The sequence below is a fragment of the Tenebrio molitor genome, chromosome 2 (genome assembly GCF_963966145.1).
Source record: "Tenebrio molitor chromosome 2, icTenMoli1.1, whole genome shotgun sequence".
NCBI classification, from domain to species: domain Eukaryota; kingdom Metazoa; phylum Arthropoda; class Insecta; order Coleoptera; family Tenebrionidae; genus Tenebrio; species Tenebrio molitor.
Window position 1 is genome coordinate 29,983,673 of NC_091047.1, and position 26,268 is coordinate 30,009,940.

Here is a 26,268-nt window from a genome sequence, read left to right on the forward strand (position 1 = left end):
CTTTGAGGAAACCTTTCACCGTAGATTTGCCGTGCTAACTCTGGATGTCCACGGGCTTCGCCATAGATCAACACCATGAATTTGATCGCTTGATATACAGGTGTCCCAGAACTCGCTCCCCAGAGAAAAGAGGAGAAATCTTCATAAAAGGACAAATAAATAATGCCAATGAAAAATGTTTCTATTTTGAACGGTATTCAAGAAAAGAACAGTTTAATCCAACCAATCAAAGCATTTTAAGCCATCCAGGGGCCCGTTGCACAATATTTAAGAATTTACAAGTTACAAAATACAAGTTACAAGTTATTAGTTCTGCTAAATTTTATTAGAAAAAAAAAAATGAAATTACTAGTGTAGTCAGCTTTGATTTATTTTTACTTGTCACAATCTAATGTTGCGGCTGTCACGTTAAATTTTTGTAATTTAATTTGTTATTTCCATAAATCACAAACCATAATTATAAATGGGGGTAAACGCGATGACCAACGCAAGTTGTTATTATGCATTTTAACCAAAAAAAAAAAAAATGCTGCATCAGTTCTCGGGACAATTCCCCAATCACCCGATTTGGAAGGAATTTTTAATATTTTAAAATAAAACTATTATGTATAAATAAAATATGTAATATCATCTACAACCCCACATCGTGAAGAAAATTAGCAATTCACTAAAACTTTCTAATTTCCTCTTGAATATTTTCTGCCCATGACATAACACATTAAATAAAGTTCTATTCACTACATTTTAACATTTTTTTATAACACGACATGGGTACTGTTATTTTTTCACCCCATGCCTATCAGAAATGGTGTGATATTGGCTACCATTCCAAACCAGTGAAGAGCTATACAGGCTGTTTGATAAAAAATGCCTCAACCCATAACTTTTTTATTTGTTATCCGATTTCAATGAACAAAAAACCAAAGATATGGTTTTTCATAGGCTACGAAGCAGCTATAAATTTTTTTTTTGGCGTTATTTTCAATGGCTAACGATAGTCAACTTTTTTTTTTAATGGACGCATGTAGTTTTTTAGGCTCAGTCTGGTAGAGTTTTTTTTTTCTGAATCTAATGATGTATTAAAAGTTATCATGTGGTCCCTAGCTAATTGAAAAAAAATTAAACAATTTTTAATTGTGGTTCAGCTTATTATAAAATTTTCAAGCCGTGAAAAACAATTGGAATATAAATAGCAACAAATGTCAAGTGTCAGTTTGAAAATTTTCAGGTGCAATCTTGAGGTGTTTTATTATTATTTTCTTGGAAAACATGAATTATAAAAAAAAAATATAATTTAAAACGAATTATTATTTTTCTATTAAATTTTTGTTTTTGACTAATTGCAATTTTTATTACACTCGAATATAAAATACTAGTCAAATTACTGCTATCCTGCATGACTGGCAATGTTGTTATTTTATACTTAAATAAAAAAAGTTTTAAAAAGCAGATGAAAATTTCTAAGTTGACGTTTGGATGACATTTACCGCACTTTGTATTCCGATTCTTTTTCACGGGACTCTTAAAAATTTCATAATAAACGGAACAACAAAAAAAGTTATCTATGAACCAAATGATAACTTTCAATACATCATTAGATGGAGAAAAAAAACCTTACCAGACTGAGCCTAAAAAAATTACATGTGCCCATTTAAAAAAAAAAGTTGACTATCGCTAGCTATTGAAGATAACACCAAAAAAATATATTTTATGGCTGTTTTGTAGCGCATAAAAAACCATATCTTTGGTTTTTTGTTCATTGAAATCGGGTAATAAATAAAAAAGTTATAGGTTGAGGCATTTTTTATCAAACAGCCTGTATGTAGGTACATAATTATTGTCTAGCAGTAGTAGCTAATAGCCCCGCTTCTTCAACTACGGAGTGATCAAGAATGACTGAGTCTGTTGGTAACAATGAAATTTAGCAAATTTAAAATTTACCAACGAAGGTTAATTTTTGTAATAGTATAAACATAACCTGCATAACCAAGAATGTTTTTAATGTCATCTCAAGTTAAAAAATCCGGTCAGTGCGTGGTCAGTGCCAATTACTAGACAAAAATCACCAGTATTTTCAATTGTTTCATTGCCAACAGACTCAGTCATTGTTGATCACGCTGTATTATGTTGAATCCTGTAACCTATTTGTTCTAATAATTTCATTTTTTCTGCGGGGATTCTAAATTGCTCCAAAAACTCTATTCTTAATTCAAATGAAAAATTAATTCGAGGGCGAAAAATTTTATCCCTATGCTACCTTATTCGATTTGGAAATGCTTCGTCTTCACTGCTTGATTCATAGAATAAGTCATCTATCATTTTGAAAAAAATTGTTTCAACTTGTAAATTCGGATATCAATATTTATTAGCGACGTTTTGCTTGTGAAAATTTGACATTAAAAATTACAAGACTAATACCGAGCGATCATTTAAAAAATAAATCGCTTTGGAGCCTATGCTATAGCATGGGTTGCCATAGGTAACACGCCGACTCGATTTATTTTTTAATTGATCGCACCGTATATTAATTGATGTGTGTCTGCTATAGTGCAACAGCTACTAGTAAAATCAGTGTAAAATACACTAATATTTTTCATTTTACAACTTGTAACTTGAAATTACTAGAGATGAGATTGTGCAACATAATTTTACTAGTTACAAGTTACAAGACTAATATTATTACTAATAAAATGATTGTGCAACGCGGCCCAGGTCTATTTCCCGTAATTGTTGCTAGTTTGCATATTTTATTACGTTTTCAATAAACTGACCGGCTATGAAACTTTTGAGAAACGTCAGTGTCAAAATTTCAAATCACTTCAAATCGCTTTAGTACCATGTATTTTGCAGCTGATTATGTGGAAATGTTGATAATTTACGGAGAACGTGGAAATGTTGATTATTTACGGAGAATGTGAAAATGAAGTAAATCCACATGCTCTATTTTCAAGAGCATTTCAGCAACGATTTTATATAAATTTGTGGGCTGGTCTATTAGGGAACCGTGTGGTATGTCTTCAATAGAAATTAGTTTACATGTCAGCTAACTTCCCTCTTTAGGTAGGATTTTTTGAATTTCCTGCACGGTAAGCGCGAGACATTTATCCAGAATTTTTGAACGCAGAACTTCCCAATTTGCTTGAAGACATTCCATTTCTTTTTGTGCTACCGGCTAGTTTCAACCCAACTTTTAACTCGATAATGCCACTTCAAAGTGATTTTTAATAATTGTCATTTATTAATGACACTAATGATTGGTTTACATCATTTTTTTTAGAAATATAAAAAAATTGTCGGCCAAGATTACGTGTCCGGAATAGTAATAGTTAGTACATATAGCATTAATAAACCTTGCACATTTGTTTTTATAAATATTCAAGTTCGAATTTCAGAGGCATTCATACTTACTCAAATTATTATTATTCAACTCGAAATAGGTTTAAGCTAGCAACCGATGTTACCGTTTCCGTCACAAAATGTAAACTTAACTTAATTAAAGTCAACCTAACCTAACACGAAAGCTATCAATTTCTATTAGGGAATTTTATTTGTTCTGTAGCTACTACCAACAATGTTACCAGATGTCATAGCCACCCCTTATCTACATCCATCTTGAATCGATTATACATTTCATGAAATCCGTTGATTCTTCTTCAATACCAGTAATGACAGCGTCTTCATTTGCTGGTGTACGCTGGCGGCTAGGTAGCTTTTACACGAAGAAACAAAAGCGCTGGTGTTTCTTCACGGTTTATCAGTCTTATAATAGTTATTTATGTCTCAAGGGCATTATGAAGATGTTTATGTTCGAGGGCAACCAGTTTAAAAGTTCGAGGGACGCTAGGCCCGAGAGTTTTTAAGGTGCCCGAGAGCATAAACATCGAGTAATGCCCGTGGTGCATACAACGTTTTATGTTTCACTGCATTTGAATTTGTGAACATTTAAAAAAATTATAAATTGTGAACTTGATTTTGCTAAATTTCCTAGTTTGCGGTGGCTCGTATCTATGACGACTTGTTTGAGCGGGCGTAATAAGCGGGCATTATGATTTATACGCCCTGGGGCATTATAGCCTACTTAATATATGTATCTCGTTGTCAATGTATAAAAATCAAATAATCATTCAATGAAACATAAAGAACATTTTATTTCGGATCATCATTTTTTCAATATTCTTCTAGCAAAAATAAGAAGGTGACTGACAGCCAACTGACAAATAGGTATTATGATTATGAATAAATTCAGTATCGTTATCGTGATTTATTTTGCTTTCAACGCTTACCTATAAATAGATAGCATCGAACAAGGAACATTTTTTTGCAAAACTTTAATGACGTCCCAGTTGAAAAGCATTGCAGTCTCGACATGATTGTTAAAAAAATTTCTCTCAGATTATTGTAAAGGGTCTTCCATTACTCCGGTAATTTTGGGACATCTGTATTTTGTTCGTAATTTTTGTATTAATAGGCCTACACCGGAGCCTATTCTTTATTCTTTTCCTTTTCCACTGTAAATAAAAACATGACTCGCATACTTGGTGGTACCCTTTTTTTTTTTTAATTTCAGAAAGTACGCAGATGTCTACTTTTTATGTGTTCAGTTCCACTACTATCTCTTCTTACGTTGTCTTCTAGACAACTGTTTTCTTTATTTGTGGTAGGTACAGGAATCAATTGGACTAATTATTGCAACAGTTAGTTCTTTAACTCGTCTAGGTGAACAGTCTAGTTCGTTAATGGCTCAACTTGTCCCAGCGCGTTTCTTTATACCTACTCAAATAGAGATATGTACAAAATTTGTTTTTACAAATAAAAAACAATCCTCTCTTTGTTGTCTGTTGTATTGTGCATTACAAACAACTGCAATTATCTCCAAAGATCAATATTATGATAACGCATAACACAACACACAAACATTCTCCGTTTTGATGGCACCTTTGCAATTTATAGCGGCGAGGGCGATAAATCTAACATATGTATGTAATCAATTGGGATTGGTACGTTTGACTGGCATAATATTGCTGGTATCCTGTTTTACTCCGCTGCCCCATTTTACCACACCTTCCTCTATCTACTCTTTTCGACACCATCTCATCTTCTAACAACAAGAACAAGAAGAACATGAGGAAGAAGAAGCATAATTTTCTGTCACAGAATCAGAATCTCAACTATTAAAGGCACTCACTCGCTACACTCGTTCGTGCTTTAAACAGTTTCGATTATTAATCGCCTTCATTAACAAACTAGTTTATTAAATAACTATTATTTCACAAAAACTTTTTGGTGATATAAAAATGTCCAATTCAATGAGTAAATTTATCAAACACAAAAAGTTTGAGTAGATAAATTTAAAAAATTATCCGATCGAAAAAAACAAGGTCGAGTGTTGAAATTATTTCCAGAACAAAAAAAAACAACAAATAACGACAATATCTTATTATTTATCGACGAAGAAGTGATTTTCATTAACTTATAAAATGAACTGTCAAATGTGACAAGAGGAAGCGAATTTTTATCCGAAATAATCAAAAATGATTGGTTCAAAAGTCAAATTCTCATTGGACCATTGTCTGTGTTGCTATAGTGATGGAAATAATCCCCATTAAATAAGCCTCTAAAAAAGCGAAATAACGAAATTTTTAGCCAATATTTAACACTGTGGTGTAATAATTTGCTTGACGAGTTCAGTTAACAGTTTCGGCTATCATAGCCCGAAAGATTATTTTTATTTATTGATAATCTTCAATTGCTGTATATTGCGCAATCGTACACAATCGTCAATTACCTCACCATACTTAGTGAGTCATTGACAATCCACAAAATACCTGTTAGTTGGGAAACTACTCGGGACTTGGGATATAACGATCGGTCGATTTCCAACGGCCGCCAGTATAAGAAACGCTCTGGCACAGTTTATTACACTTCCGATGAGTGCCAACGTGGCAAATCCCCCATGGAACTTCTCCTGGGTCGTCCAGGATCATCTCGCCGCCATGGCCTGGCCCCAAACTGTCTCAAATTTAGAGTACTTGGTACAGAACAATATAGGACACCTGGTAACGCTGTCCCCCGAGAAACTGCCCCCAGTAGCCAAACATCCCCATCTGAGCTGGACCAGGATCGACATCGAAGAGTTCGAGGCTCCAACACTCCAGGACATTATCCGATTTATCGATATCTGTAAAAATTGTCGGCTCAAGAAGCAGGTGAGCACGGTTTGCTAGTTTGAGTCGATTATCGACGGATTATACATTATTTTTTTAATTAACGGAGTAGTGAAAGTGGGATAATTTGGGATGGACCGCGTTATCCTGCTACATACATTAAACTGGCACAGATTTAGACAGACGGGCTGAATGGATCTATTAATATACAAGCGGGGAGAGAGAGAGAGAGGAGAAACAAGGAAGTGACTGTGCATTTGCGAATTGTTGCTGTTTCAGAATTGTGCGTTCCTTGATGAATCCAGCTCGATCAAGTTGTCTGATTAAAGTCGGAGTTTTTATCAAGAACGGAAATGATAATCAACTTTCGTTAAAAAGGATGAGATTATTGGGATCTAATACATTTTACTTATAACGTCACCTGTTATACTATATATGATGTTGCGAAATAAATTTATGCAATAGACATGAAACGTAAAAGTCGATTCGTAGATTGATTTATATGATTCGTGGAATGTTAGAATCAATTTCACGTCTGTCAATAATATCGGGTGTTCATTTAAATTTATCCTCACAGTTGGCATTGGAGAGTCGATTATGAACGCACCGCTTGTCAGTCTCCAGAGCAAAAACACAAACAACGCAAAAAGTGAGGTTAGATTTAAAGAACTAATCCGTGATCTTAATCCCTGGTGCATTCACAATCAACAATTCAACGCCTACTTTGAGGATAAATTTAAATTAATTTTTTTCAATTTTTGGTGAATGAATCGAGGGAAGGATTTATTTAATAATTTAGGAAGCAATTGAATAGTGCTTTGTGAAAATTAAGCGAGAAACACAGATAGTTGGCTGAAAGAAACAATTCCTTTAATTCAATTAAAATTCGTAACATCAACTGTTATACGGGGTCATTATAAATGTTTGTAACAACTAGTGGGCGCAGCGGCGCACCTAAAGCATAGCACATACGAGTAGCCACCTACGATGGTACAATTATTTATAATGACCCCGTATGAGTGATTTATTTTTATTTTGACAATCGATGACATTTGAGATGGGAATTTATCAATCCACGAGTCGATTTGTGCTTTTGACAGGCAACTGTGTTTCCAAATTTATTTGATCGCGAGCGACACTAACTGGTCGTATTTTCACATTTTACACTGAAAAATTGCATTGAGTTTAATTCTCTGGAGAAACATTTATTTGATCAAATATTTAAGTTATAATGAAGAAGATTTATTTAACAGAGACAGAGAAAAGTTTGAGAACTTAAATAAACATGTCAGTCTTGAGGGTCCTAAGTTCCGCATTAAAAGAAAAGTACTTGCGATATTTTATTCTTATGCGACTCCTACGTTTCCTACATTTTAATTTTAGTCCTTGTGTTCAATACGAAACTTATTTCTTAACAACATCAACAGCAATAATAATTTTCTTTGGTTAACAAGTCAGTTAGGAGTTAATTTATGACTAATTGGAAGACTTTGATGATGCTGTATTGGCCGCGATGTCTGAAACCAATCAAAGTAGATGGTCTAACGGGTAATGAATGTCCTTAACTTTCGGTTTCAGGGGACGTGATCCAAATTTATTATTTTAACCGTACATTATTTTGTCACTTATTCCGACAGCGCAAAGCACAATATTTATTAAGCATAATAAATAATTAGTATGATTTATAGAATGATGAATAAATTTAACGGTTCGCTTTATCATAATTATGAATAACCTAAAAATATAAATTTTACACAAAGCCCACAAAAAATGCGACGAAAATGATGAAGCTCTATTTAGTTCATTATTGGTGAAATAATGAAATATTTTAATTTGCTGGAATTTGTTCGATTTGATACTGCCAAATAACTCACGCACATTTCCACTTCTAGAATACATTTTTTACTCAATACAGGGCGATTTTGAAGGTTGTACAGATATCTTAACCTGTGAGAGAACCCCACAAAAGGCAATGATTGAGCCAATAATGCCTTATGCAAATATTGATATTTTTCGAGAAAAAGGGGCTAAAATTAAAAAAAAAAAGACTTTTTTCTGTTGTCATTTAATTCAACATTAAGTCACTTCGACAAGAAGATCAATCTTGACCTCAATTTAAATCACAAATGGGTTTCACAAACCTGAAGAAAACCAATATTGTTTTAGATATATGCATGAACCTTTGTAAACGTTGTGCAGCATCTTCGCGATTCGGGCGATTCGAATGAATAAGTGTGATCTTGCCCTCCAACGAGAAGATGGCATTTTTTGCAGAAGAAGAAATTTCTTACGAAATCTAAGAGTGTCACTTTCAGCAGTCATTTTCAAGTAACGTGTGGGTTGGAATGAAGATGATTATCTTAAATTTTTAAACGAAGTTTTGCCCGAATTATTCCAGGAAATTTTTCTAGCAATTCACGATGGTGCACCGCCTCATTACGTTCAAAATGCTGCTCAGGAAATTCGTAAAAACAGACGCATTCTAAATCGAGTTCGGCTTTCTTGGACACGTACTGAAGATTGCATTCCAAACGATGGCAGGCATTTTGAGCAACTTCCTCGATGTTTCATTTTATGTTTTTAATCCCAATTACAGGCCTGTTGTTCAAGCCTTGGTTATGTTCTAAATAAGTTGCAGGCACTATTTTATTATTACTTTAAAAATTTTGTCAAAAATTCATGATGGAACTCAAACAATTTAAACGATCAAAATAACCTCGAATGACATAATGACGAATGACGTTTTAGGTGGATCGTACATCAAAACAGCCCGCTAAAGTTGAAATTTTTCAGCGTGTCCCAAACAAAAGATTGCTTTGATTCTCTTGTAAACCATTAACATTTGTGTAAGGCAAGTTGGGTTATTTTGCCTTCTTTTAACACGTAAGTACTACCTCAGATTAAAATATCTGCACAACTTTCAAAATCGAACTGTATTTCTTATGTACAGATAAATCATGTTCAGATAAATCTGGGACAATTTTATTTTTCCAGGGTAATGTGGGCTGAACATTGAACAATATTTCCATGGATTTTTTTGCTGCCAGAAAAATACCAGATTTGATTTATTTGTCAAAGTTGACATGCTTTTCAAAACAATTGTACCTGCAAAATGCCTAACGATAATAAAATAACAACCATTGAATAGTTAATTTTAGCTAAAATATTTTTATTAATAAAATGTTAATTCATTAATCGCTTGAAGTCACATTTAAAACCCAAAAAAGTTGTCCCAGATTTATTTGAACATGACTGTACACACTTATTATTTTATAAGTCCTTCTCAGACAACTCCCGCCGCACATAAATAGGAATAATCCTGTAAGATTGTTGCTTGTTGTGCAAGGGTGAGGTTTCGACAGATTTTTTAATATAAGAATGTAAAGCAACTACTCAACCGGAAATTCTTTCTAGCGAATTTCATTGAAACGGTATTATAATACAAGCAAACAGTGATGCACACGGATGCACCCGTTACGTGTAAAAGTCAAATCAGTTAGCTGAATAATACAGGGTTATTCTAAATGATTGTAGTCGAAGTAGGCCATGCCCATGTTATTACATTTTTGCCGCTTTCATGTGAACTGTCAGCTTTGTCGCTGTCACTGTCATTTTTTAGGTGAAAAGTATGGTGATGAGGTTTTTATTTATTTTTGTTAAATTAACGATTGAATCCAGAAATATTGAGTTGTTTTTGCAATCAATTTTAAAAATATTGAATTGTTTTGCACCCAATTTAACTCCCGTGTGGAAACGGTGTGTACTCACTTATTCACATCATTTTGATGTTTTTTTTATGTGGAGCGGCAACCATAAATTTTACATTCAGTTTTCACGCTTACTTCGACTACAATCATTTAGAATAATCCTGTACTTCTGGCCCTGTGACTTATTTTAATATACTTACGCTATACGTTGTGCAGATACCACCATAGAACGAAATGGAGGAAACTATAAGAGAATAAAATACATACATAGGAGGAGGCACAGAAAAAGGATCTTTTAAAGATTTAGGAATAATATTTGAAAATAAGTTTGCATGTACGGTCGGTGGACAAAATAAAACTGGGACACTTAAAATTTAATCTATGTAAATCAGACCATTGAATTGTCAATATATTTGTCAGTGTCTATAGGTATAATATGTCATACCAAAGTAAACCTATACCGGGTGTCCACTCTCAAAGTCGAACATAGGCAATTAACACTGTGCATTCAGTGTTAGATATTATGCCATTATTTCCATACATCAAGAATTAAATTATAATATTAAAGTATGTAATTAACAGTTTAAGCAGTTTTTATTATAAATTCTTTGAAAAGATTACAATGCAGTTCCTACCTTTGTTAATAATAAATCTAAATAATTTGTTGAATTTAAATTTCCCTTTATTTCAAATGTTATTAAAAATCCCAGCCCAGATATGAATTTTTTGAAGATACTGAGTTCTAGTAGGAATATTTACTCGAGGGTTTTCTTGAGCCCAATATCGCGTGTTTTGAACATTTGGTTCGTTATTTAGTGTAAAAGTAGATTCGTCTGTGAAGCAAATTGTCGACAGAAAGCCATGATCATTAGCACGCTCCTGTATTTCATAACAGGTTTCACTCTTACTTTCTTCATCAACAGCAAAAATCTGTTGACGACACTGTGTCGTGTAGGGATGATATTTATACTTCCTGAGGATATTCAGTATCCGCGATTTACATAAACTTACTTCAAGAGAAATTTGTCTTAATCTGTATGGAGTAACTATTCATTTTTCCGTAAATAATTTTGACAGTAATTTACCGAAATCCGCTGACTTAACCCAACAAATTACTAAATTTTTTGACAAATGCTGTCCAATTTGAAAATCATGGCATGCCATATTTAAAAATCGCCAAGTTTTAAATTAGTATTTTAAAATAAAAATAGCACTTTTAATTTCGTATCCCACCTCCACCCGGCGGCACGGCAATTTTGCCGGAGTACATACACTATTACGGATAATACTATCAAGTAATAGTGCAGTGCTTATCAACATAATTACCGGCGTCTCGCCTCCGCATTTTGACTTTTTTGTGTTTTATGTTCTGTGCCAATGTTAAGGAATTTCCTCACGATGTGACATGAGTATAATAATATACCTTTTTGAATTTCAACCACCAATGTGTTCTCTAAGTCCAAAATTTTTAAATTTTTAAAAAGAGATTGGGGTACTATTCCTGTTGCTGAAATTATAAATGGTAAAATCGAAATTTTTTCTAAACACCAAAGATTTCTCATAGCAACGGAGAGTTCTAAATATTTATTAATTTTTGTATTATATGTCTGTGAATTTGGAACAGCTATATCTAAAAGATATGCTTGCTTTTGTTGTTTATTTAAAATAATAATGTCTGGTCTGTTATGCTGAATGTGAATGTCAGTTAAAACTGTCCGATCAAAATATAATTTGTAATTGTCATTTTCTAAACAACTTTCTGGTTTATAAATGTAATGTGGTTGTGTATCCTTTAATAAATTGAATTTAACTGCTAAATTCATGTGTATAATTTTTGCGAATATATCATGACGTTTTTTATATTCGCTTTGAGCCAAAACGGTGCAAGAAGAAATGATATGTTCAATGGTTTCCCCTTCAGTTCTGCAAATCCTACATTTATCAATGATCGATTGTAAACCGCATATGTGTTTTTTATAATTTCTTGTATTTATAACACGATCTTGTATTGCAAATATAAAACCCTCAGTCTCAGGATGAATATTTGATTTTTTAAGCCATGCATGAGAAGCTTGAATATTAATTTCTGGCTGTTCTAGCTCTTTAAAATATCTCCCATGTAAAGACTTTTGTTTTATATTTGCTATAGTGTCAGGTATATTTGGCTCAACAATATCTGAAATTATATTATCACATAAATTTAAAGGTGTGTAACCTTTATCCGCTGAAACCAAAGCATTAAAAAAAGTGTTATCACGAGCTCTATTGAGAAAATAATTTGTTAGTGAAGCAATTTGATTGTGTTGTAGAATTTCTAGATTTGAAAAACCCCTACCACCATTTTCGCGTGGTAAATTAAATCTTTCAATAGCAGATTTGGGGTGATGTTTACAAAATTTTGTAAAGAGAACTCTAGTTTGAATATTTATATTCTGTAAATTAGTTTTGGACCATTTTATAATACCAAAAGAATAGGTCAACAATGGAACAGCATATGTATTAACTGCTTTAATTAAATTATTACCGTTTAATTTTGATTTTAAAATAGATTTAATTCTTAAATAAAATTGTTTTTCTAAATTTTCTTTTATTATTGAATGTTGAATATGATTTGATTGATTAATACCTAAATATTTATAAAATTCTCCTTTATTTAAATTTTTAATGATTTCTCCTTCTTTAGTTATATATTCTAAATTTTCGTAATGACCGCGACATATTGATTGCGTTTTACACTTATCAATACCAAAACTCATGCTAATATCATTTGAGAAATTTTCAGTTATTGTTAATAAAGATAAAATGTGATTCTTTTTAGATGCATAAAGTTTTATGTCATCCATATAAAGAAGGTGATTTAATTTTGATAGTGTGGTATTATTATGTCTAATATTAAAACCGTATCCAGTGCTATTTAATAGATTTGTCAAAGGATTAATGGCTAGACAAAACCATAAAGGACTTAAAGAATCTCCTTGATAAATTCCCCGTTTAATTTGAATAGGCTCGGATTTTAATTTAGTATTGTTTATTGATAAATTTAAAGTACTTCTCCAAAATGTCATTACATGTGATAAAAAGTTAATCAAATCCAAATTAATTTTATAAATTTTAAGAATTTTAATTAACCATGAATGTGGTACTGAATCATAGGCTTTTTTGTAGTCTATGAATGCGGTATAAATATTTCTATTATTTTTTCTAGCTTGTTCCATTATTACCGTATCTATTATAAGTTGTTCTTTGCAACCAAAACACTCCTTAACACAACCTTTTTGTTCTTCATTAAGTATATTTAATTTTTGACAATGGTCGTAAATTATTACTTTAATGCAAGATGCCATAATTTTATAAATTGTAGGCAGACATGTGATTGGCCTATATTTTGATGGATTTTTAGTATCGGAATCTTTTGGTTTCAGATATGTTATACCATGGGCCAAAAACTCTGGAAATGTGTTAGGTTCCCTAATAAATCCGTTAAAGTGATCAAGTAAGCATTTATGAATACAAGTAAATTTTTTTAACCAAAAGTTATGAATTTGGTCACCTCCAGGGGATTTCCAATTATGTGAACTATTAATATTTTTAACTAAAATTTCAAGGCTAATTTGAATATGATGTGGATTATTACTATCTGGTATCTCATTTTCTAAATTAGGAATCCATTCTGCCTGATTATTAAATTGAACTTCATTTGACCATATGTATACCATATGTATACCATTATTATTTTGAGTTTTATTATCTGCTAAATTTTTGTAAAACAACTTCTCATTATTTCTAAATAGTTTGTTTTCAAATTTCCGTTGTTTATTATTTTTATATCTTTTTAATCGTTTAGAATAAATATTCAATTTTTGTAATAAAGTGTCTTTAATTTCTATTAATGTTTCATTATATTCGTTATATTTTAAACAATGTATTCTGTTTTTATTTAAAATCGATTGAATACAGTTATTTAGATGATTAGAATTTATACCCTTGAAATATTGAGTTATTCTACCTAAATCTCGTCTGATATTGTTAATGCGTTTATTTAGTCTTCGTTCCCATTTTGGTAATTCTTTAGCTTTTATATTATTTGTCTGGTCAATTTCTTTTGAACCATTTAATCTGATAATTGTTAAAGCTCCACTATACCGGGTGTAGAATTGGTTTACGAGACATAGGATTTTACATGTAAAAATAAAGAGTTTCAATTATTGGCTCCCCTAATAATTTTACGGCAAAATAGTTAAAATGAAAGTTGGAGAGAATTAAAATTGCTGTCTAATTTTAGTCTTACTTTTTTTCTAACATCTTGTGGTACTGAAAGAAAGACAAGAAAAAAGTTGACACAGTAAAAAGTACTATTAAGCATGAAATTGTATTTATTTCTTTAAATGTTATTATGGAAGATCTTTTTTAAGCAACTTCCAAGCAACATTTGCTTCAGGTTTCCCAGACCGATCAATTCCTGCCACAGAAACAATTGGAAGAATTGTAGAGAAGTTTGAGCATTTAATGGAAGGTACCTTTTCATTCATCCTGTAGTCCTGTACGACTTCATTTGAAGGGCAAATTAAAAGACAATTAAATAATAGAGAAACCATCCGACAAATATATACCATTCACGATGTTTTGGCATAAGGGGAGGCCATGGAAAAAGTGCATTTAAGTTGGCAGTAAAGCTGTCTGTTGAATTAGGTTATGTTTTTCTAAGTTTGAGGTTATAAACTGCGTCATTGTCTAGTGCATTGTTGTCAGTTTTACTAGTTTACAATAGAACAATACTCACACATTTTTAATCCATTTTAACAAAACAGGAAACCGTGGAGGGAGAAAAGACTGGAGATGGCACTAATTCAAATAAGTGTACCGGCCCGCGAAAACTACAGAGTCATAAAAGGTTTCTGAATATAGACGCTAGGCCAATCGCTTCCTTCGCGTTCCTTCCAGACGCATTGTGCTTCTTTATCTAGCGCATTGTGGACTGGGTCATAAAAGGTTGTTGCAGGTGCTTTTAGAGGGTTCGGTTTTTTAACATGGGAAGCATAGGAAATGCCATCTCCAGTCTTTTCTCCCTCCACGCAGGAAACTGACTTGAACAGAGTAACAGACTACAGAATAGTAGGGACCGGGACCGAAAGACAAAGTGGCTCCTGTTAATTTGTGCACCACTTAGATAACCCATCTATACAGTGTCTTAACCAACCAATTAGTAATTTCTCAATGAATTTTTCATTTTAACCAAAACGTTCCTAGAACTAGATTGTATAAAATCTTGTACCTACTTATTAAGCCTTACTTTATTCGAATCTTTCTGCAAAATATTTATACACCCATCGTCCATGACAAAAAAGAACAAAACTATTCAACTATTCAACCTGCATCAAAATCCCAATCAAATTCCGAGTCAGATTCTCCTAATGAAATTATTAAAGGAAGAACGTTTTCAAATGAAAGATTTCCCATTAATTTTGCCCAATCTTCCGAAATAAGTTCTTCACAATATCTACAAAAATGTTGGCAAATTTCAGGAGTACATTTCAAAATAGACTCAAGCCACTCATTCACAACTCTATGGCGAAGTTATAATAGGTCTTACAAAACCCCTGTGCCATTTCAATTGGGTCGTTGTTTCTTCCTTCACTATCCGTGCTACATATTTATCTTGTACTCACCTACGATTCAATTTATACATAAAAAGAACTTGACTACACTGTAACTTACTGAAAATATGTTCTGCAGTCTAATACAAACACCATCAATACGTTTTAATGTCGCTTAATTATGATTACGGTAAATTCGGCAACATGTTACGTTCATTTTGATAGGTCCGCATGTCAGGCACTTTAGTGACAGCAGAGATGACAGAAATCAAACATGTATCCAACGTTAAAAAATGAAATCATAGCCTCCCCTTATGCCAAAACATCGTGAATGGCATATACATAGTATTTTAAAAGTCAAATTTCATGGCTAGTGCTACTTTTTAGTATTTTTGTGTTAACTCCTTTCTTGCTTTTCTTTCAGTACCACAAGATGTTAGAAAAAAACACGGAGTGGAATTAATATTTTTAATTCTCTCTAACTTTCATTTTAACTACCGGGTGATCAAGAAGGACTGTTTAAGTTGGTAGTACAATTGAGAAAAATTTTTAATTCGGTTATTTATAACACTGCAACTGGATATGTTTTGTTGGTTTATTTGACAAATATCTGATATAGGTATAGCATTAACAACGACAAGCCACCAACAACCGGACGTTACTCCTGTTATACGATTTAAAATACGATCCAGTGTTACCAACTTAAACAGTCCTTCTTGATCACCCCGTATTTTGGCATAAAATTATTAGGGGAGCCAATAATTGAAACTCTTTATTTTTACATGTAAAATCCTATGTCTCGTAAACCAATTCTACACCCGGTATATGATACTGTGTAATTTTTTAAAACTTGTCGTGTTATTTACAAATTTAGGTAAAATGAATTGATTTAAAATTTCAATCATTGCAAAGAATTTTTTGGAGCTTTGTTGTTTAGGTAATAGTGGTCTATTAAATGGTTCTATATGTTCAAATTCGTTCAGAGTTCTATTAAATTCATCTTCAATTTGTTCTTTAAAATTTTGATGGTAGTAAAAATTTTGATTAATAACATGTATATCATTATAACTCAAGTCTAAATTATTTATGTCGTTCTGTATCGTGTTGTTTGGTGTTGAATTATTTTGACAACAGAAAGAGTCATTATGATTTGGTAAACTTTGTAAACTTTGCGGTTCAACAGAATTTTCAACTAAATTATTGTCAGAATAATTAATTGACAATTCTAACTTTACATCATTTTTTATCTTTTCTAAAATTGCCGAAGGGATATAGTTTTTCTTCATAATGGCTCTCCTCTGGTCAGCTAAATTTTGAATAGTAACAGGAAACTGGGGGTACTTACTTTGGAACGCTTTAAATAAATCAAGTCTGTAAGTACTCACAACATCCTGTAGTTTCGTGATCCGAAAATATTCCCGTATAATGAAAATATTCATTTCCATAGTCCATTTTTTGCGTTTTCTAACTTCTATAGCACCATTGGATTGCAGTGAAGCACTTGCAACAACATTTGGCGCGTTTTTATTAGAGAGCGAATTTATTGACATTTAGACAGTTGTCACGGCACTCTAAAAATTTGTTACACAGTCTATGACTGGTTTACAAATCTATGAGGGGCATGGTGACCAACTCAATAGACCGGGACCAATGGCTTAACGTAACTTCCGAATCACGAGACAGAATATAGCTGCTTTTTTTTTTTATTATTTTAAATTTCGCCCTGGGTCGGAATCGAACCCGCGACCCTCGCGTCCCTGAGCCGAAACGGACTCCCTTAGGCTATATTCTGCCTAAAATAAAAAAAATTATTATTAGTATTATTGAATAATAATACAATGATGAATATATTTGTATAAATATATAATCCATAATAAAATTTATTATTAGTATCATTTCAAGCGCAATAATTTTATCTTTCTATTGATACCATTACCTTACCTGTAAGTTCAATTGGCGAGCAGGAATCAGCAAAAACGTTCAATACAACGTTAATTGCCTATGTTCGAGTTTGAGAATGCACAGGGGGTATGTGATAAAGCCGTAATTAAACGATGCAAATTTGTAAATTTTGACTTATATGATTGTCATTTTTCAAACACAAAATAAATGGGTTTTATAATGAGATCTTCGAAGATTTAGAGACAGAACTGCGATGAAAACTTTCTACTTCGCTTTTATTATCACTATTATCAGTAAACTGGAAAATGCTTCCATATGTTCGGCTCTATTGTACTAGTGCCAGTGTCATCAATCTCAAATAGAATGTGTTCAGAAGCTGTTGCTCAAATATTTGTCACTTAAGACTGAGGGAATTTATGCGGAGAGGAGTACTGATCATACATCCTTGCCACAACGCCGTGGGTTTACAGCTCTGGTGGATATACGTAACCAACTGTCTCCCCAATTTTTATTCAAAATTATCGATAGCAAGATTGACGATCAACATCTTTTGAGCCATTTTTATCCGCATGTTCTTCAACAAGGATCTCGCTTTTCTGAATCCACTTTTAAAAAATTCACCGGTTTATAGAATGCCACAGCAAATGTTATGTGTGAAGACACTTTTTTATATTAGGAAGTAATCTTATTCTTTTTTGGTAAACAGATTTTTCCTAATTTAAAAAACGAATCAAATTGTTCTTGTTTAGATTTTCGGGTACCATAGTTGCCATGAAACCCTACTATTCACCGATACTAAAATGTTGAGCACCATCCAAATTAGCTTGCACGTTGTTTCACTACCTCCATCCTAACTAACACCATTGGGTGTTATTTGTCTGCTAGTTATTTGCAAGTGAAACACCCTGCTGAGGAGACTAACATGAATGTGCCCTAAAGACACTGATGTACAGAAAACACCTTCATCATTTAATGAAATCTTCATTTGTGATACCACATTTCGATCAACCTCTAAAGGGATTTGAATTCGAGCACCGACCACCAACTAACAAGATTCGTTAATTTCTGTGTAACTATATTTATTTGTATTGAGAAAATTCATAATAAATGTTCAAAGTGTCCGTCGTTTGCCCTAATACAAGCATTAACATACTCGTACCATCACGGTCAAAAATAACTGGTACAGTGTATTACTGTAGACACCTCCAAAACTTATTCAACTTATTCAGTTTGGAAGTGTCTACATTAACATACTGTCCCAGTTATTTCTGACCGCGATAGTACCTTCGGACAACAGTATTGGCTTTTCCGCTACATTCCACTTACCTACACAAAATGCTATCTGCATACTGTTTTCTCAATTTGGTTGTAGGTCCTAAAATTGTATGGTACTTTAATTTAAATATCTTGCGGGGCTTATAAATCCTAGTTTACCACTAGCAGGTAATATTTTAAGCAGGGTTGTATTGTACATTTTGCATATTTGCATTGTACCGCAAATGGCACGCGCTGCTTCCCAACCTTTTCAAACCCAACCATTGTGCCCGTTAATCGCTCATAATATGGAATAAAATTTTACGACCTACAACGAAATTGAGAAAACAGTACTTCTAGATTGAATATTCGGGCATCGCAAACCATTGTAATCAACGCAGGCGATGGATAAAAGATAGATCAAGTCAAAGTGTAGACTTTGACAGTAGTAAACCGTTACTAAGTAATCTTTTTTAAATCAGCCCCAAAACAGCAGGGAACAATTTTATTTTCATCGGAAGTCTCTCGTGAATAACCCTGTACATACTTATATGGTATTTTTTGAACGACATAATGAATTTAAAAAGTTTATTAATACATAAATTTTTGCAAAAAGACACCACAAAACAGGCACACTAGATTTTTCTTCGTGGTCATAACATTCGTATAACTGTCGGTATAACATTATTTAATAGAGCATACTGCAATGTTTTCTCCTCGGATGATATTTTCGCGAATATTTACCGAACCTCTCCGAACCATTATAATATGCAAAAATATTTTAGTAATCAGTAAGAGATCGATTTTCTTATTATTCATCATTGTTCTTATGGAAGTACACACCCGTTTTTTTTTTCAGATTAATTTAGTATAATAATTCCCTAAATTTGATCCACCCTAATGAATTTAAAAAAAATCCTGGTTAATAATGGGTGAATTTACTTATGAACTCGGCTGTCGAATGGCTTTTTCAATCTAATTTATTTTGCAAAATAAAGTCAGAATTCTTTGGTTACTTTGAACAAAGAAAATTCGTTAAGAGACCACCACAAAGGAGCAAGAAGGCAAAAGGAACTATCATTATTCAGGACTGACTGATGGAGCACACAACATCTACAATAACGAACCTTGATGTTTATTGCTAATTATTAATTAACGTACAGCAACACAAAAGCGTTCCGTTCTATTGATGTTAAAGTGAAATCAATCGACTTATAAAAGAATATAGAACAGTATCGTTAAAATTTCTATGCAAAATACGTTACTGTGCGTGAGCGTTCCGGTCAATAATAATTTTTTTAAAACCGGACTACAATAGCGCTGGAGAAAAGTTTTAAATAAAACCAATGCATTTTTGATGATTCGAAAATTCATTGTAAAAACGAGAGAAGAATATATCGAGCGATCAAATTAATTTCTAATCGAGTCATCCATGAATCCGAAATCGTATGTCGTTACTTGAACTCCACGCTCCAATAAACACAGCGTGAAACACAGGTTAGGTCTTGACAGTTGACATTTCATGTAAACTATTGCACCGGTGGTTAAAGTTACAACGAATTTAATTGTACACCCAGGATTAAGATCTGACGAAAAACAACACAATTAGATGTGGATGCTACAGATTTTTTCAGATCTACATATTTAAAAATTACGTTCTCTTTTTTTTTTAAACTAAATCAATTTTAAAAGTCTTTAAAATGACGGAACTTTAGATCCCAAAATTAAGCTTGTCAATTCCAAAAGGCATTCGGATCCATGGACAAAATAATTTGATCGCTCGATATATTAAGTGGTTTAGGAATACTAAATTACAAAAAAATATATTTTTAGTTAAAGTAAAATTTATTAATATGAAAAATAATAATTTCGGACAATATCTAAAAAATAAAAAACGTGAACGTACAATTCGTTAAATGATAAGCTGCACCACTGACGTTAAAAGTACACTGTATAATTTATTTGTTTGGGGCCCTTCTGTGTAGACTGGATGAAAACTAAGAATTTAATAATTTTTCCATATTGGTGTCTGCATCAGCAGCACTGTAGTAATTTTTAATCAAAGTTTATTTCAACGACAACATTGTTCGAGTACTGATCACTGTGATCAAACAATGTTAAAAGTTAAACCCCCAGGAGTTGCGTTATTGAAACGTTGGTTGTAAACGTTATTATTTGTATTTAGTCCGATGGGAATGAATGCTATATAAAGTCGTTGAATCTAGGCAACCCTGTCCAAATCCACGTAATCTAGTGGAGGGATCAGAATAAAAATGTCACTTTACGGACTCCGCTTCGCAAATTACCCAGTTCTAGTTTTGTACGCTTTTCCGTGGGGAATTCTCGGTAATTGTTTGACTGAACTTATTCTAGATGGAGGAATTTAACTTTGATTCGGATGGAAGGACGAAAACCGAATGTGTCACTTAATAAAAATATCGGTGTGGAGAACCATGGATAACTTCCCGATTCCAAAATCATTTTTCAAATTAATTTTTATCAGGAAAAGTTTTTAAAGAATTTGAGTTTAAATATCAATCTGGTCAAGAGTATTTTGAAAAATGTTACGAATGCATGTTCAGCACATTTAATTTGTGCATTTGACTAAGGCCCAGTTGTAGGTATAAAGCTTAGTTATTATAACATCATGTCAGCTAACAATGCGTCAAGTCGGAAATCCGCCCATTTGATTGGCTGATTCAAATCCAGTGTTAAGTATCCTCCAATCAGATAGCTTGACATTATGTTAACTTTAACAACGCACTTCACATCGCTTTATACAACCGGGCGTAAGTAACAAAACATTGTGACAATCACTCACCATTGATTTTGCGTCCGTTGAGAAAACGATATTTTGTACTCATAGCCTCAAACTCGGTATTTCCCCGTTGTCCTCGGAGTGCGGAAACAAGGATTTCCCGCACGCCGTGTTTTTTACTTTGCAGCAGGAACTAGGGGAAGCTGCATTGTACGGTTTATATTTAATAACGTAGACAGACGGAAATGTCAATTCACTTTAAACAAAATCGACGTTTCGTCACATTTTGAGAAAATTTTACTTGGAAATTTGCTGAAAGTACATCGGATAATTTAGGTAGTGTTGTAGACTTTACTAATATTTTGTAAACTTCAAGTACCAATAATTACAAGGGAAGTAGGAATTACTGTTGCCTTCAAATTTGAAAATTGTAATATTAATGTAAGTAACTGCAGGAAAAAATTTAATGAGTTCACGTCCGATTTTTTTTTGTGTCCACCTTGAAAATAAAATAGTATATACCTATTATTCAGAGTAGAAGGTCTTTTTGTGCTTCGCCCAGTTGCCGACCTCAACTGCGTTTCGGTCTTCAATCTCTGGGCTTAGCACAAAAAGACTCACTTCTACTCTTTATGATATAATATACTATTACTCTAAAACAAATAAGAATACAATTCAAGAAGGTTTGAGTAATAACAGGACCATGAAAATAATGTTGTTTTGCAAGTGAAGAGGCAGAATTTGTTCAATATATTGTGTGATCGTAGAAGACGCCACCGACGCTTTAAATTTTAATAATCTAATAATCAACGCGGAAAATTTCTTTTCCGGCATACGTTAGGTAAACTATTCTGTAGTAAATGCCTGTTATTAATATCAGTTAATTTTAGACAAAACATTTATTTTATTGCTTTTAAAATGTTTATTTTCAAATTGAATTTTTAATAATAATTTATCCCCTTTGGTCACTTCACGACTAATTTGAATATTAAATTAAATATATCTACCATGTTTTTATTTTTTTTTATCCAATTTTGCCTTATAAAGTCATGTTTAAATACTTAGATACAGGGGATAAAAGCACTTGTTTAATGAATAATCGAATAAAAATTTTATTCCTCTAGCGGTTTAAAAATGTCAAGTACCTAAATGTCAAAGAAAATAAATAAAAATTTATTAAACAATAATACACCGTAAAGACCTAATTTTATTAGAAGTAATATTGGATAAAATAATTCACTGTCACACCGATTTTTTTTTCTCGTGTCAATAAACCCATGGCAACAAAAAATCACACTCAGCCACTCGACAATCATAGGTGATTACTGATTAGTGACACAAGCTTCGGACTTGATTTTTTAAAAAATTACACTCAAATTGGAGAGAGGTTTATTAGTGTAAAATTTGGATAAACAGTCGCTCATTAAACATTCATTTAGCCCGCTCGTATAATAAATAACTATTATCCTATAGTTTCCATATCCATGGGAAAATTCACTAATTTTCATGTTTTGAGAATATTACAGTACCGAATCTGTCCAATTTCCGAGCATGATCTGTCGACCATACCTACTGCAATTTTCTTGCGGAAGCTGGAAGTAAAAATGAACAATTGCTTAAGCGTTAAACCAATGTTCTCTTTGAAGCTACATGCTTTTTGAAGGATATCACATGGAAAGCGCAAACAATATAACTCAACGGTTCAATTTAATTTAAAAACAGAATGTTCAGCATTTTCAGGCAATGAACTGAAGTGTATCTTTATCGTTTATCGAATTCCTTTCGCTAACTGAGATGCCGGAAACAAATCCGGAAGGTTTAATTCTCGATTTGATTACATCTAGATATTAAATATTTATTTGTTTGGTTGAAATAATAAAATTTCAGCAGAATAGGTCAATCTGAGAAAATCAATGACATGTTCCAGGAGGGAGTGAATGAAGTGCAAGAATACTGATTAAATTGTAATAACGTAATATGATATTCAGAAAGTTTTATTATGGTAGATCAATACATTTGAACATCTTCAGGAAATGAAATAAAATTTTGTGATTTTGGGATTGAAAAACTGGGAGATTTAATTTCAAGAGGTGGCAAATACATGCTCTGCCTCATACAACATATTTTGAAATAATTTCAACCCGATTGCCTTTTCCGTTTCTCTCCCTTCTAGTTCCAAACTTACAAATCGACCGTAAAGCAGATTATCCAAGTTTCTTGCATTTTAATCCACCGAATGTAGCATCCGCAGCATTAATTATTTTGAATAATCACCCCAATCCCACTACCTCGGAAATCATCCCCGGAAGATATCGACTCGATCGATCTCAATTTGAATCCGAGTAAAATCTCGTTATGCTTTCAGGCCGTCGGTGTGCACTGTCGCATGGGAAGAGGTCGAACAGGTGTTATGGTCGCCTGTTATTTGGTGCGTTTTCAGGATCTTGCACCTGAAAAAGCCATTACGACGGTGAGACTTCAGCGACCCGGATCAGTCGAAACGGCTGAACAGGAGAGAGCGGTGGTGCGATACAGAGACTACTTGAGAACCACCGAAGACGAATAATGAGAGCGGGAGATCACCCTCATGTAATTTTTACAACTGGTCGTGTAAAGAGGACTAGTCTTCCAGATATTTTAGAACTATATAAATCTGTGAATATCATACAACTAGTTAATTCTTTAATAAAGTATATTTATGTTGAAATTATTTTTATTGTAAATTTTTACATGGTGCACATAATTATAAAACTGGAATTTGCAGTGATTTTGTTAAATAATACTATATTACAGTACGTGTGGAGAAACTAAAAGTTTCACTCACGCGTGTGTCGAATTTACACACGAGGCCGAGAGTGTGGAACGACACACAAGTGAGTGATTTAGTTTCCCACGAGTGCTGTATAGCGTTTAGTTCAATCCTGCAATTAAAATTTCAAAAGATTTTAATCATAAAACCCTTATTAAATTTAATCATGACTCTAATTACCTTGGTGACGAATTCATCTCTTTCTGGCAGGTTACAATTGCATAAATCTATATCGTTTTATGTTTACTTTAATCACGACCCTAGTTAACGGCAACTTTAATAACGGTGTTGCGATACGGCTTATTGTCTATAGAGTTTGTTGGGTTTTGTAAATACGTAATTTTAATTGTTTCATTTTGTTTGGGTTATTTACTTGGTTTAGTTTTCGTCCGTAATTTAAATTAGTTTTAACATTAAAAAAATTGTAGTTGCACCCTTTTCGATTAATTGTTTTGCGTAAACAATCTCACAGTGTCGTTGAAAGTCGGGATTGACAAACCCTCCGCACTTTGACCATCGTGGTGTAAAGACCAACAATTGTATTGTATCGCGTCGTGAAACCCACTTGCTAGAAATGGCACCCATTTTTCGTTGATCCGACCCATGCCTTCTGGTCCATGGTCTCGCGGTCCTCATTTAAGGTAAGTCAAACTTGATTTAACGAATTGTGGATCACGGAGAAAATCGTACAAAGCTCTTCGTTTAGGTAGGGTTAAATCAATTAAAACTGATTTAACTGCCTTGGAGACAAAGACAGTTGTAAATTATTCCGTAATAACCAAAGTATGTGTCTCGAAATAGCCATGCTGTTAATCAGCAATTATGTTTGTAACATAAAATAAATACCACGTCCATAACAATGAAATTAAAGATTTTGAATATTGGAGACGTTTTGCAAACTGCTCCATAGTTTTCAACATTTTCCCGGTTTCTTTTTTAAAAGTAGGTATCCGTAAGAGAAGTTCTAAACATTTGGACATTTGGACATTTTGACATTGCAATCGATCTCTGAAAAGGGATTTATAATGGATTAGAGACAAACTATAGACACAAGATATAAGAAATAGAGATGATATTCCATCAGGGCGTAATTCAATACTGCTTGATAAGAATCTCAATTCATATTTAATAATAAAGTTATGTGGATTGTGTTGATCTCCAGAGATTACATTATTTTGATAGACGTTCTCAATTTTTTTAAACATTGTTTTTAGACGTTGCTTAACATCGTCATCTTGTTTTTGACATGTTTTCAAAAATAGATATTGATAGTAACGTTATTTTCAAGATTATCAAGTAACATCATGTTTGCATTAGTTTCTAAGAATGTAAAACTTACCATAATTATGTTACATAGTATGTCACACTTAAGATTAAGATACGATTTTCGTTATCTGTAGGAGTAGATTTGAGTAAGTATTTACTTTCTCTTAGAACTTCATGAAGTGCATGTTTTCAAGTACCTGACTCAAATACAGAGTGACCCAGAACTCGCGCCCCAGAGAAAACAGACAAATGCCGACGACAATCTCGATTCTAAAAATGCAAACGAAGAACAATTAATGGCTTGCATAAAAGAGTTGTGAGACATCTAAGATCCACCAATTCCAGAAAGGGAACTCTGAGATGTTAATGTGAATAAAATCGGTTGCTAAGTTTATAAATTGTCACAATTAAATAATATCAGAATGACATGTCCGTTGTCCGCTAAAGTGTCAACATCAACATGTTAGGTTAAGGCAGATGTTATTCAAGTTCTGAAAAGAACCTTGTTTATTATAACGCGTGAACTTATGTTAAAAAAAAAACAGGAGAAATGGTATAATAACATAATAATAACAACAGAAACAACATAGCCAAAAGGAATCACGAAACGAAAAATAAATACAATCAGAACAAGTGCTCAAAGTGGCCCCCATTCATAACAAGCATAACCGTGCCCGCCGCAACAGACTCCATTTAGAATTTGTAATCATTTTAGGAATAATTGTAGTAAAAGCTTCCTGAATGCGACCCTGTATCAATAGGGTGCCTGTACACAACATTTTTAACGTGGCCCCAAAGAAAGAAATCCAGAGGA

The 26,268-nt window shown here is 33.0% G+C and overlaps 1 protein-coding gene across 1 annotated transcript; it reads left to right on the plus strand.

Annotated features, from left to right (window-relative positions):
• Window positions 1–5,828: 5,828 nt before the first annotated feature.
• On the plus strand, window positions 5,829–24,086 carry LOC138124573 (dual specificity protein phosphatase 23-like). Its single transcript, XM_069039666.1, has 2 exons — window positions 5,829–6,206; window positions 23,745–24,086. Exons 1-2 carry the CDS (start codon window positions 5,928–5,930, stop codon window positions 23,943–23,945), a joined length of 480 nt encoding a protein of 159 aa, XP_068895767.1. The 5' UTR covers window positions 5,829–5,927; the 3' UTR covers window positions 23,946–24,086.
• Window positions 24,087–26,268: the final 2,182 nt, after the last annotated feature.

Excerpts from the sequence above, each read along its gene's own strand:
- LOC138124573 (XM_069039666.1), top strand. The coding sequence starts at position 5,928 with ATGAGTGCCAACGTGGCAAATCCCCCATGGAACTTCTCCTGGGTCGTC. Across the intron at positions 6,207-23,744 it reads ATTGTCGGCTCAAGAAGCAG|GCCGTCGGTGTGCACTGTCG; the intron begins GTGAGCACGGTT and ends TTATGCTTTCAG.